We start from the raw sequence: 14065 nt of genomic DNA on the forward strand, positions 1-14065 counted from the left end.
AATTCACTTGTTATTATTATATTTATGATACACGTTTCATAATTATGATACACGTTAATAAGTTTGTTATACATTTGGAGAGCTAAATAATCGTGCATTGTATAATTTACTAATCAGCCGGATAGTTAATTAATTAATTAATTGATTGATTGATTAATTAAGGCAGAGGCGTGCACGTCCGTGGAAATGGCGATGCGAAAGTGCCCGAACGGAATGTTGTCGGAGGTCAAGTACGACGGCGAGCGCGTGCAGGTGCACAAATGCGGAAACGACTTTCGATACTTCAGCAGATCCCTCAAGCCGGTCTTGCCGCACAAGGTATAGATGATAATTCCCAGAAATGCGTAAACAATTTGCGAAATTAATTAAATTAATGTTGCTTAGAGCCAATTTCACCAACCACGGTTAGCTTCACCGACGGTTAAAGTTAGCATGATTGACCAATAGAAATGAATCCACCCTGCTTTCTATTGGTCAATCCTGCTAACTTTAACCGTCGGTTAAGCTAACCGTGGTTGGTGAAATTGGCCCTTATAATGATTCAGAAGGTTTACGCGACGTTATAGATACCGTGCAGAAACAGAAAAGATTAAATTAACATAAAAATGTGATTATTAACATTACGCAAAATTTAACGGAATCGGATATGAAGCCAAAAACGTTTTTTTATTTATTTTTTGTATTTGAATGTTTTACAGTGACATTGCGAAAATAGCGCCACCAAGAAGCGCGAAGAATGTTGTTAAATTTTGTAAATCACACATACGTAACGCTTGCCCAAGATAATCAATTTAAAGAAATTTTTAGGTTTTTAATCAGAAGTTTCGGCAACTGTAATATATCTATAAAATATTTGTTTATAATTCAAGGTAAAATTGAGCCAAAAACTGTTACGTGAAATACCGTAACTATTTATAAACGATTATCACGTTTTAAGCCGGATTTCTTGAAAGGATTTAAATACTTTATTTTCTGATGAATTACTCGAGAGTTGTTGGTATTTTTTACGTGATGATCTAATAGAATTGAAAAAATAACGAAATCCGAAACGCACGATAACAAAGTGCGACCGCGCGATTTCCAGGCTTAAAGAGCCGACGCGATCGAATAATCTATTTTTCCAGGTGAATCTCTTCAAGGATTATATAGTGCAGGCGTTTCCTGATGGCGACGATCTAATCCTCGATTCTGAGGTTCTCATGGTTGACAATGAGACTGGGCAACCTTTGCCTTTCGGCACCTTAGGAATTCATAAAGTAAGAGCGACGAGTTTTGTTCCTTGCCGCAAAATTTTTTTTATTCAATTATCTTTTTTTTGACGATTTTTGGATGGAATATATCTTTGCATCTGTTTCTGTCATTTAATTCATTATTTTTAATTTTGCAATCGACGAGTTTATAATAATGCAGTGATACTTTAAATAATAATACGATAAGGACATTTTAATATACGTGATCGAGTTTGTTTTCAGAAAGCCGAATTCAAAAACGCCAATGTATGCCTTTTTGTCTTCGACTGCTTATATTACAACAGCGAAATACTTATAGACAAGTAAATATCGAGTTTTCGTAAAAATATACAATAATACTTTATAATAATTATTTTGATGACGGTACGTTAAATCTCTTTCTCTTCTCTTTCTCTCTCGTTGCGTTAGATCTATGTTGGAGCGCAGGAACATCTTGAAGGACAGGATGACCGAGATACCGAACAGAATAATGTTGTCGGAGGTTCACGAAGTGCATGTAATGAAATAAAATTTAAAAAAGCGCTAATTACTATTTATTTATGGCGGTATCGTGGATTACGAAATTCGCGTCTGATTTCCAGGATCCACGGGATTTAGCGGAAAGGATTGTTCAAGTGTTGAAACTGGGTCTCGAGGGTTTGGTTCTGAAGGACATCGATGTACGTATCGACTCTTGTATTAGGCACGTGGAGACTTTCCCGTTACGGGAACTCTCACATTATTATTATATTCCTTCGATAACACGACCGATGAATGATTAAATAATCGTAGACATTATTTATTTACATATTATTAATTATTTATTCACTTCATTATTTTTATATTACAAATGTTTCTCTCGTTTTATCTATCCATAATTTCCAGCGATAAAGTTGATAATATTTGAAGACCTACTTATTCGTAACACTGTTTGGGTTTTATTCTGTTTCGAAATCTTTGCATTTTCAGAGCAAATACGAGCCAGGCAAGAGGCACTGGTTGAAGGTAAAAAAGGACTATCTGTGTGGTGGTGCGATGGCTGATAGCGCAGATCTCGTCGTACTTGGTGCATGGTACGGCACGGGCAACAAAGGTCCGTATGAACCGCGACGCTTTATATATCGCGGCGCGATGCGAAAGATTCGTAAAATTTAACTGTATATACCAGAAATTATCGTGGGAATATCAGCGTTGTAATTCCAATGCACCAATTCAATGTGTTCAACATTTCTAAGTGTTTTTCCTTCTTTTTTTTTTAATTTGTTTTACAGGCGGCATTCTGTCGGTCTTTTTAATGGGCTGCTACGACGAGAGGCGCGGCAAGTGGTTAACCGTTACCAAAGTAAATAAAATGTTTAATGAGTTTTTCAAATGTCAACTCGAATCAGAGTGGGAGATTACGCCTGTCATCGTAGGTACACACTGGACACGACGATGCCACCCTGGCGTTATTACAGGACCAGCTGGACATGGTGAAGATCGGCAAAGACGCAGAGAAGTTACCGAGCTGGTTACTTGCCAAAAAACCCATGGTACCGGATTTCGTGGCGAGAGATCCCAAGGTAATCCAGCGAGTTGACCCATCGACCAACAAACCTGCAGCCTGTTGCTGGGACGGAAATTTTATTATGTCAACAACAAGCAATTTTATATTGAACTTTTGGTATCTAATTTCTAAATTTCTTTTTATAAATTATTTTATGACACAAAATCGGTGTTGCATATGAGATTTCCTTATAGGATAAAACAGGAGTTAATTCTTTATCTTAAATATTATAATAATTACCGATCTTCAAGGACTTAAAATATCTCATTTTTATGTTTCTTTCTAAATATACTAATCTCTATCTACTTCTTCCTAATTCCATATTTAGTCGATTAATTAATATTGATAATCTTCCGCTGTTCTCTTTTCATTCGGATCATGCGATTTTCATTTTTAAAACGCAAACTCTACGGACCCCCATATAATGCCGTAACCATTAATCGTTATTTTGACGACGGGTGGAAACCCGACGCAGAAACAGCCAGTATGGGAGATAACGGGAGCCGAGTTTACGAATCAAGGAGTGCATACTGCAGACGGCATCAGCATCCGGTTTCCGCGTGTCACGCGGATCCGCCACGACAAGGACTGGTCGACGGCCACCACCCTGAACGAGTTGCGTCGCCTCTTCCAGAAGAAGCCCGAATCCGCCGATTTCGATCGCTTGTTCGGTACGTTAGCGGATGTCAAGGACGTCTCAAAGAGGAAGAAGCTGCCTGATTCTGCGAACACGTCGCCGAGGAAGAACGAGAGCGTGAAAACAGCCTCGTGGGATGCGCCATCAACGAGTTCCAAGGTCAAGGAGGAGCCGATGGATGTCAAAAAGGAAGTTAAGAGGATACCACTGTCGGAAGAAACCCGAAAAAGACAAAAGGGAGATGAATGCGACGATGGATCATCCGACAAAGTCCGGTCAGAGAAGAAGAAAGCGAAAGTTAAACGCGATATTAAGGACGAAATGAAGGATTTCCCGTCAACAAGGTTCAAGAAAGAGGAGAGATCGGAGATAAAACGGGAAAGGGAGGATTGCATTGATCATTTCGCTAGCGGAACAGAAGGATCTTTCGAGTCTTCGTTCGATGCGAGTGTCTTTGATTCGGACACCGAGGATGTCGTAAGTAATGACTAACATTAAGTGACCGTTTTTTCTTCGATGTAGCCAGAGAAATTATCTTAATTGATTTCTGTGACCGCAAAATTTTCTATATTTTTACGTTTTGTTTTTTCATACGATATCGCGAATCTTTTATAAATGCTCCCGTCTTTTTGTCCCCTTTCGATTTATATTTACTCAATTAATTAATTTTATTATTAATCCTGCTGCGCCCGAATGACATTAGCCGCATTGCTCCGATAATGTAATATGTATATAATTATATATTGCAATATTATAAAGAATTTTTTATTTTATATATACTTACCATAGACATGTCTACATTGATTTCTATTATTTTGTGTTATTTTTATTTTTTTATATAAATTTTTATGTTGCTTTACTTTACCTTCTTTCTTCTTTATGTCACACTGCTTTATACTTGTATCATTTATATTTCTCTTGGTTACATTATCTCACTCTCTTTCTTTTTTGTCTATCGCAAACTTTCTTTCAGAAATTTAATAATGTGCTGCAAGACATGCGAGTGAGTCTCGCGCCTGATTTCGATACAAGCAGGAGGAAGGACGCACGAAGAATGCTTAAAACGTATCCTTTCTTTCATCATATTATTTTGATAATTCCCGCACCAATATATTTCCTGTAATTGCGTTGTCTTTACACTTTACATTCACAATTTCATAAAAGCTCAATGATTTTATAATGATCGCGCTCGCCCTCGGTAATTTCATAAATTTTTACTGCCTCCCATTCTCTAACGGGAAATTATCCCAATATAGGTCTCGTATCGACCACCACTAATTTAATTCAATTACATAATAGTGCAATTCAATTATACAATAATTATGATATAATTAGATGTATATGTATACATTTAAAATTTATACTTTAAAGGATATAATTTAATTACCGCCGAGACATAAAACACTTGACGGTACAACGTGGTGCAGTGTGTATTTAAATTTTAAATCAGATTCTCGATGGGTTACAATGGCCAGAAATCTCGCGCTGGCTCGCGTAGGATCCTTATCCCTGGAGAGACTATCCGATCGCCGTTTATCCCGTCGCCGTCGCTGGAATCGTCCATACGATGTTTCCGCGTCGTGAGCCCAGGTTCACTTTTCTCGTTCCTTATGAAATATATCTTCTGGGGGCGAGTTTAAAACCGAGCCTGCTGATGCCCTTTAACTATGATCTTTCCTTGACAATGTTAATAAAACGTTAGACTCGGCGCCACCATAGTTACGCCGGCGAACGGACACGATTTGACGGCGACTCATGTCATTCATACACGCGCAGAAATTCCGTCCTCAGCCGTCCTCGGGGTAAGTTTGAATGAACTTGAACTAGGTAAACGATATAATATCGGGGACAAGTGTCCCCGTACTCCCTGTGAGATTGTAATACACGATTACAATTATCATCTCTTGGGTGTGCGTGAAAATCTAGAAATATTTGAGTTAAATAGCATGAAAATATCATATCTATCCGATAATACCCGCGTGAGAAAAGATCGTGAAACATTGCTCTTTCATTCGCAAGGACTTTACGGACTTTCCGCGGACCGCCAAGCACGTGAACGTGTCTTGGCTGGAGGAAACTGCGGCGCGGTCGAGGAGGCAGGATGAGGTCCGGCACGCAGTCCAGCTGACTGGAGATTATTGCGATTGTCCGTGCACGCATCGATAACGCAGCAAATATACTCTCGCACATGCGATTTATGTATATATGCAACACAACGCACTTTTACTTCGCAAACGTCTTTGATAAGATTTGTAAATGTTAGGAAACTGTGTAAATTTATATCAAAACAAAGTATTATCGTCTTCTGATGGAAGCAAAAAAAGCATGAGGCAAAAGTAAAGAATACTTTTGCTTGATATGCATATGTAATGAAATTACTTTCTTAGTTTACTTCTAATTCTTTCTTCCCTATTTCAAGTAAATCTGTACCCACACGTATAAAGATTAGGCATATACAAATTACACACAATTGGCTTCGCAATTATATATATTTATAATAAAAAGAAATATGTAAATGTTAATGAAATATGTAAATCTGTAAAACGAAGCAAATAATAGATGTCTTTTCATGAAAGTAAAAAATAAAGGCAAAGGAAAAAATAAAGGATATTGTTGACAATAAAATTACCTTCTCAGTTCATCCTTAATTCTTTCCTCCCTGTTATTATTGAGGATTAACGAACAAGGAAATTGTAAATAACTACCGAGCGCGGAGAACATCCGTACCGTACGCTCTTTGTACGATTAAGCGAATTACAAGCAGAAGCAATTAGCTAATTGTAAGTGGCATCTCAACGATTAAATCCGCAAGATCGCAAACAAGTAACGTCACGATGAATTAAATTCACGTATTGCCATACGCGCGTTTTCGTGTTTTCGACAATCGGGAGATTAATCGGCGGATAGGGGAGAGAAATATGTTATGCGATCGAGGAACCAATTACGACTGTTTAATTTTTTATGCAACTCTGTGACGTATACAGAAGAGACATATTGATAACAGGCAAATGATTATTACACCATTAATTAAACATATATATTTCTACAGATATATTATGTCATACGATATATATGTACGCGTGATGTGGCCAACAGCGTTAGTTGATGGTCGGTTTTAAGATGAAAGAAGAAAATTTTATTCGTGTAGATTGTCTCATTACGCGAGGTTAATCAGTTTTCCCTCAGATGTCTGACCATAAAAGTCTTTTTCTACTGACGCCACGCGCGCGCGTCTGCATTGCGATTTCTAAATTTATTTTCCTTTTACGCACTTTCTGTAATTCTTTTTTGTCCAATTTACATCAACATAATTCGAGATTTGTATCCGTAGAATCCGATACAATTATTTTTCCTCATGAAGAAGTCTCGTCGCACGGCACAGAAAGTCGAGGGTCTGAAAGTTGCGCGGAAATTGGGAATCGCGAATTTATACCTCGTGTAAACTGGTATTATTACATTCAGGAGAACTTTCTCTGTAAATCCTGCCAAGTTTTATCGAACTTGGTGGAGTTCAGTTCTGACTTTTGTAAGATAAAAAAAAGGTCATTGAATTTTTCTACTTCTGTTCAGATAGAAATAGAAAAATTGCATAGTCTGATAGACGAAATGTATAAACTCTGATTGTATAATCTCTGTTCGTATATATATAAGAAAAATAATAATTATAAAAATAACTTTTGCGTTTTTTTTTACAAAAAGTAAATTTGCGATTAGATTATACAATATTTTATATATATAATCATATTTTATATGCAACTAAAAATCGTTAAGATCATTGTCGATTTGAAAAGCAAGTTTATATTAATAAGTTCAGAAGATAAGGAAAATATATTATTAAAATTAATTCGGAATGATCGATATTTGCATTGCAAATAAAATAAGGAATTAATATATGTCTACGATTGACTTTTTTAAAAATAATATCTACACATCTTTTTTTCAACGCTTTAAGGTATTTTATTTACATAACTTAGCAATACTTCATAAATACATACATCTATTCTCTCACGTACATTTGAAGTAAAGTAACAGTCGTTGTGACAAAATCACATCACATGGCGAATATAAAACAATAAAAATATACATAATTTATACAATTGTAGGCCAAAGGTGGTGGAGAGTAGAGGAAAAATCGAAAGCGAAAAAATATCCGTATGCGCTTTGACATACGTTGTACATACACAAACGTCTCATGTCTTCCTTTTTTCTTTACAAACGGCGCGTCGAAGTAACATCGATAATAATCTCCACTGATAGGTACTATTGTTTAGGTATATGTAGTTGGCCCCTCCTGTTAATATTAATATCTTCGCCGCGTTTCCCCCGTGAAAATCCTTGTACAGTTCTAACACTAATTCATGGAAAATAAGGTAAATGTACCAATGCCGGGATACTTAAGACCTATGTTTGGACACCTTTATGACCTTTATCATTTTAAATAATTTTCTTTACAAATATAATAGTTAAAATATACATCCAAAATCAAAATTAAGAAAGATTGATTCTTGTCAGAAGCAGTTGATCAGCGCATCTAAACTTGTCTATCGTGCCTCTTTATTTCATCGCTGTTAGTTATTCCACCTTTCTCACAGAAGAGAAGCAGGGCTCCTCGCGCTCTTCTCGAAATCTCTGAAGTATTTTAGGAACATATTACAATTTGAAAGCGAATCTATCGATTGGTCTCACATTGCGGTCTGCCAAAATTTTGTGAATAAGACACTTAGGTAAAACAAATAGAAGCTTGAAAAGGAGCAAAAAGAGGGGAGATTAGCTAATATTTTGTAAGAGTCTGCTTGTACATAGTAAAAAAGTATTCTTCGAGTTGCGTGTTGCCAATATACGATCCTTTTCTCTTTATTTGACACAAATCATTACTACTGTAGCGGCCGCGCGCGCGCCCCTACCAAACAAGCAACACATTCAGCCACGTTTTCTCGCGAGCGCTCGAACGCGCCGATCAAATATATAAACAAATTCGACAGCAACATTCATTGCCCCCGACCGACACTCTCGCCGACGTCTCACCCGACGACAAGAGTTAGGCGGGCATATAGTGGAGATTAAAGTGCAATAAGCTTATGGTTTACGACGTAGCGACGCAAAAACTAGACCAGATTCCATCTCTTCATAGAAAACAGCTCAGTCCGGGTGGTAACGTTATGCCCGATATAATAAAAATATTTTTATCTTCGATTCTTTGATTTTAATTCGCGTTATAACTTATTTGAGGACTAAAATAATAAAAACTGTCCGTGTCCAGGCATTGGTACACTTACTTTACACTTTACAGCACAAACAAAGTCTCCATGGTATTTTTTCCTCATTACGCCTTATGCAATATACTCGCCAAGTTTTACATTATATTTACATGTTTGGGTCAGTAAAAGTGAAATTAAAAGTCTCTAACTAAGCTCAAAGCCCGCGCCGGCCTGTATCGCGTATAGGAGCTTCTCGCGCAGAGTTTTCTCATCCGGAAACTCGGGAAGTTTCAGTAAGTTCATACAGGTACTCGAGGTCGGCAAACGATCCACAGTACCGGCATGCTGGATACAGAATGGTGGATCGAGTTCCTGTAAATGTGCCAAGTGTTGATGAAATGACGATGAAACAAATATCATAAGCGACATTATTAGGATACTGATTGCTGTTAATTAGATTCTAAGCTGAGTTTGTAATAGCCATTTCATATTACTGTGTACAGTAAACATATTTACGACGTACCTTGAATCCTAGGAGAGGAGGGCGGCTGCAGCTGGTGACGAATTTCAGTAATTGACCTTTCTGCTGATCGTTGAACTCGTTGACGACCTTCCAGAAGGCAGTGATAGTCGGATGATCGGGCGCGTATCCACCGGTGTAGTTTGTGTGTAGCATCAAGTCTGTCACGTCTACAGGGATCTGCGCGCCCGATATGAGGACTTGCAGCTCTTTGTTATTGAACATTTGCAGCCAGTCAAGTGGCACAACACTGCCGATTCCTTGTTTGAACGCGAAACACTGCGCGCGTATCTGCTTGTTCAGTTTATAATCGGCCATCAGATGAATGTACTCAATGCGATTGTGATTTGTTACAGGGATATTGGCGCCGCTCGGTTTCAATTCATCGACCCGTCTCTCGCCAAGCTCGTCGCTGAGCACGGTGAAGTCCAACCCGAGATCCGCCACGTCGCCTTTATAACTCTTCAGATACAGCAGATTGCGATACATGATGGGATCGAGGGAAGCCAGGTGGTGCACATCCACATCTGACTGGCGTCCAACGATTTTTGATAAGAAGAATTCGGCGAACGGCAACTCCACTAGCAGATTCTCATACAACGCTTTCCCCAAGATCCTGCCAATGAAGTAATAATGTTTCGGGAAATCGTCAACTAGCAATTGCACCGTGGGATTCGGGTACAGCATGTTGTCCTTGGTGAGTTTGAAGAAGCCGCGGTTAGGGTCGAAGCTGGTCTTCAGCAGCTCGGACAAAAATTCCCTGAATAGACCGCCGCCGTCGACACCGGCTTCCTCCAAACCCGCGGTATTGACCAGCTGTACTCGCATTTTCAATCGCAGTTCCGGTTCGTTTTCCGGAGACAACTTTTCGAAAGCGTCCTCGTAGAGGTAGTTTCGTCTCACAGAGATTTGTATCGACGGACCCTGCATAAAGTGTGCGAGTTCGCCCTGCTGTTCCGCTTTGTCCTTGTAGAGCAACGACTGGAACACTACTACGCGATTGTTGAACGGCACAACGAACGGTATTTCGCGCAGCAACGTCAACGTCCGCACTTCCGTCGCCGACAGTGGTGGCCCCTCCTCAAACTCCTCCCTCGTGAAGGCCCTCAGATTCTGAAAGGGAACGTAACCACGTAGCCGGCGTCTGCGGAACGCGAAATCCTGCGGTTTATCGATGGGTATGACGACGTTGGACGCAATCCAATGATCTTCCGGACAGAATTGCCGTCTGAGATCGCGCGTGTGTAATTGTCGTAGAAGACCCACCGTAACCTGTGATAAATTTATAATATACTTAAGTACACAGAAGCAAATTTATAATAAACATGATTTTTATAACAATGTATACTATTACTTAACATAACAATAACACTCTTGATGATTAATTGAAATGAAAATAATAGGAACTTGGATGTTGAGAAAAAAATCGAATTGATCAAAGAATCTGTCATTAAAAACTAATAGGATGTAGAAAGAATGGAACTCTGTATTTAAAAACTTTAGCTAAATCACACAGATATTGATTAGATTTTAAAAATTTCAAAGTAACATCAAAATAATTAGGTAGGGAACCTTGAACAAGTGCGTCCAGATCTGCGTATCGTGTCGGCCTTGAACAGCGGACGTAGGGCCCAGTACGGCATTTTTATAGTCGTCGCGCACTGTGGGCCGAGTGTCAGGAAATGCGAGCTCCACCAAACCAAGGCAGACACCCTTCAAGTGACCAGATAGTACTGCAAGTTCCGTGATGGTAAACGGCATTGCGTGCTGTTGCCGGTTGTTGGACATATGTTCCGCGGAGGTCTGATCGAGAAAGAACTCGGTGTCGTGTAACGTCGCGATCAGCAGGCTGAATAACGAGCAGAACACCGCCAGTAACGGAACTATCCTGTCGGTGTCCTCGCTTGAGAGAGCGATTCCGCGCGATATAATCTGCAAAAGAGATGTCGCAGCACCACCACCGAACAACGATGTCTGACGAATTGACGCTAAACTGGTCCACAGGTGTTTAAGAAACACTGGCTTGAACGCGAGCATATAGAGCAGTTTGTATTTTTGAACGGCCAGCTTGTTGGTAATGAGTAGATGATGACATAACCGGCACAGTGGTTGTAACAGCGTGGGGGAGTCTGATTGGCTCTGTTCAATTGCGGACAATATGCCGTTTACGCGCTGTTGCTCGTTTAACATCTCAACGCACTGTCGCAGGATGTCGGCCTGCTCCTGATCGGTTACGCTTCCATTCGATTCGTTGTCTGAATCGTTGTCAGCCTGTTGTCGCTCCGAAACGCTTTGCTCCGCCATCAACGGCACAATGGTCGAGCTTAAGGATGCGAGCACTTGCAGATAGTTCGTCAATGCATCCTCGGATTTACACCATGCTATGAAAAAAAGTGAAATTGCAACGTTACTTCACCAAAGAATGGAAATTGCAAATCTTTTTGTCATTATAGAATATAAAAAAAGATTACATATATAATTAAAATGAGAGAATAGAGTTAATATGCATTAAGAATATTAAAAAAAAAATGTTATGCTTAATTTAATATTATCAAGAAGATTGAACAACATATTTTGTCCGTCTGCTTTAAGATTAAAACTAATAGAGCTTTTTGTTTATACTTACACAACTGATTAGATGAATCTAATGACAGTACACAATAGAGCAAGTTTATCGTAGGTTCCAATTGGAGTCGATTGATACAGGCAATTAATTTGATATATGGAAAGTCTTTGAATTCTGCCAATGCTGGCACAACAAACATGCGAATCGGATCGGACAGTCTGGGCGAGAATATGCTTCCGCACAATTCCTGCAGCACAAGCGTGGAGAAGCTCTCCTTGTGATTTACGTAAGAAATCAAGTCCACGGGGCGCTTGATCATGTCCAGTAAACACTTGGAGATCGGTGTAGGCGCAACCGACGTTACTTCCGCCATCGGCGGCACTTTCTCGTCCAGCAGCTTTCTCAGCTGCTCGAAGTAGTTGTGTTGAATCAGGTAGACAAATATATTCTCTAGATGCCGGTAACTGTGCTCACGTAGCACCTTCTCCGTGTCCTCCCGCGTTGTGAATACCTCCAAGACTCGCAACGGTATCGCCAAGGAATATGCTCCATCCGGCAGCATTTCCGTATTGTATCGCATACACATACGAAGGATCCACCTGTACCAAATAATGCGCCATTTATTACTTAAAATACGACATATGCGAGGAATGATATCGCATAGTGGCTGAGATACTCTCAGAGATATTTATCACAACTATGGTTCTCATAGAAACATTCTTTAAATAATGTTTACCGCAGTCTCCACAGCCATTGCGACGAACTTATCGACTTCAATTTGATCTCTCTCTGGTGCTTCAAGAAATGCTGAAGGACCCATATCAGTCTGTTAGCATCCAAGGCATGGTCATAAAAGAATAATAGTTTTCGTAGGTACGGCACTAGTTCCTCCAGGCTCAGATTCCTGCGTCCAGCTGCCTGTTGCGCTTCGTCAAACTCTTTCCTCTTTTGCGCGTACACCAGCCTCCTGGTGACAAAGCTGCGTATGCGCGCCTGTATCTTCAACGCTGCGTCATGTTTCTTGCGCTGCTGTTCTCTTTTTAGCCTCTCTAACTGCACATGATGCAGAAGATCAGCTCTCTCGTCCCGCCTGCTGGCACCTGATAGATTCTGTTGCGGCTTACGCCTGTACTCTCCCTCAAAGCTATACATGCTGAGTCATGATCAGTTGCCCAATACCTTAAGTTTGTCTCTGAAAAATTTGACAACGATGTCATTAATATTTATAATAATAATTATATACATAAAACAAGTAAAATATGACGTAAATTGAATCTAATAGCAATATTAGCAATACAAATATTTTTTCACATAAAACAATCGTTTACATTTTAAATGGTGTACTTTTTCTAAATGATAATTTTGTCTCTGATACATAAATGACTCTTTCTGTGTAAATAAATTGTATATTGCAATTATGTTAAATATTTTGCTTGTTACATTAATATCACATCAGAAATATATTTGACATTACATATTATTATTATGTTAAATATATTACATTAGACTTGACAATAACTTGTGCATCCTGCCTAATCATGCTTCCCACTTTCCAGGCTTAGAACTTACCTTCGGCGCAAATCAGAGACAATACTCATATAAATATAACAACTATAGAGACAATCGAACAATCTTCATTTCCTTGGAAGAAATTAACGGGACATTTTCCGTAATTAATGTTCTCTCATATTCCCCTCTCCTCCGCAAAGTTTCTCCCAGAGCACGTCTGAAAGTTTCGTTAATTTTCAAACTTCGGCTGCTCCTCGAAGGTTAAACGCGATCGAAGGTTCTCGACAGAACGTCGGTATCTTAACGAACTCCACGACGGCGAATAGACGATACCACGCGACACTCGGTGGACCGACCACAGTCCATCGCCGGGTCAGCCGGGTGGAGACAGTGACTCGCGACAGTCACGACCACGACAGGATCTCGCACGACCATACACCACACCACCGTACACGTCTAGTCATCGAGACTCGCCATGTTTCAGCCCCTAACCCCCTCGGCGAGGCCCAATACCGTCTGCTCGACTGTGGTCGACCGCCTCGACCCCGATGCGCTCGTCTCGTAACGTGGCGTGGTATAGTGGTATACTGGTTTGCTCCGTTTGCTCCGCTCGTAATGCACGTGCGTAACCACAACTTGAGCCTCGCTTGATCGGTATCCGTAGTCTGATCCTTATATTTATAAATAAAGAAATGCAACTCTCTCTATGCATTAGTATTTATTTTAATATTTTGTCTCTATTATAATCCAGATAAACATGAAACTTTGAGGAAGAAAAGATTACAAGAGAAAATCTCTCTTCTGATTTCTCTTCTACTTCAACGACTCCCCCCTTCGCGGGCATCGCGATGCAGCTGGAT

At 39.7% G+C, this 14065-nt stretch overlaps 2 protein-coding genes across 4 annotated transcripts in view; one reads left to right on the forward strand and one right to left on the reverse strand.

Annotated features, from left to right (window-relative positions):
• The window catches only part of Dnalig3 (DNA ligase 3), a 34340-nt gene extending 28286 nt beyond the window's left edge, over positions 1–6054 (forward strand). For 2 of the 3 annotated variants that reach the window (XM_071792890.1, XM_071792891.1), the window contains 12 exons: positions 163–318; positions 1125–1256; positions 1473–1552; positions 1659–1746; positions 1832–1909; positions 2199–2322; positions 2501–2571; positions 2645–2791; positions 3251–3889; positions 4386–4477; positions 5115–5214; positions 5432–6053. In XM_071792890.1, coding sequence (XP_071648991.1) covers positions 163–318; positions 1125–1256; positions 1473–1552; positions 1659–1746; positions 1832–1909; positions 2199–2322; positions 2501–2571; positions 2645–2791; positions 3251–3889; positions 4386–4477; positions 5115–5214; positions 5432–5578 — 1854 coding nt within the window. In that variant the 3' untranslated portion in view covers positions 5579–6053. Of the gene's footprint in view, positions 1–162; positions 319–1124; positions 1257–1472; positions 1553–1658; positions 1747–1831; positions 1910–2198; positions 2323–2500; positions 2572–2644; positions 2792–3250; positions 3890–4385; positions 4478–5114; positions 5215–5431 lie in introns of all 3 variants that reach the window. The other variant, XM_071792893.1, reaches the window with a different exon arrangement.
• Positions 6055–6346: 292 nt separating this feature from the next.
• LOC139821671 (ubiquitin-protein ligase E3C) lies at positions 6347–13928 on the reverse strand. The gene is made up of 6 exons (XM_071792889.1): positions 13266–13928; positions 12433–12888; positions 11757–12295; positions 10703–11511; positions 9134–10402; positions 6347–8982 (listed from the first exon to the last, which is right to left on the reverse strand). The coding sequence occupies exons 2-6, from the start codon at positions 12846–12848 to the stop codon at positions 8815–8817; spliced, it is 3201 nt and encodes a 1066-aa protein (XP_071648990.1). The 5' UTR covers positions 12849–12888; positions 13266–13928; the 3' UTR covers positions 6347–8814.
• Positions 13929–14065: the final 137 nt, after the last annotated feature.

Source organism: Temnothorax longispinosus, chromosome 11 (assembly GCF_030848805.1).
Source record: "Temnothorax longispinosus isolate EJ_2023e chromosome 11, Tlon_JGU_v1, whole genome shotgun sequence".
Classification (NCBI taxonomy): Eukaryota; Metazoa; Arthropoda; class Insecta; order Hymenoptera; family Formicidae; genus Temnothorax; species Temnothorax longispinosus.

Excerpts from the sequence above, each read along its gene's own strand:
- LOC139821671 (XM_071792889.1), bottom strand. The coding sequence starts at position 12,848 with ATGTATAGCTTTGAGGGAGAGTACAGGCGTAAGCCGCAACAGAATCTA. Across the intron at positions 12,296-12,432 it reads CAATGGCTGTGGAGACTGCG|GTGGATCCTTCGTATGTGTA; the intron begins GTAAACATTATT and ends TATTTGGTACAG. Across the intron at positions 8,983-9,133 it reads CTCCTCTCCTAGGATTCAAG|GAACTCGATCCACCATTCTG; the intron begins GTACGTCGTAAA and ends GCACATTTACAG.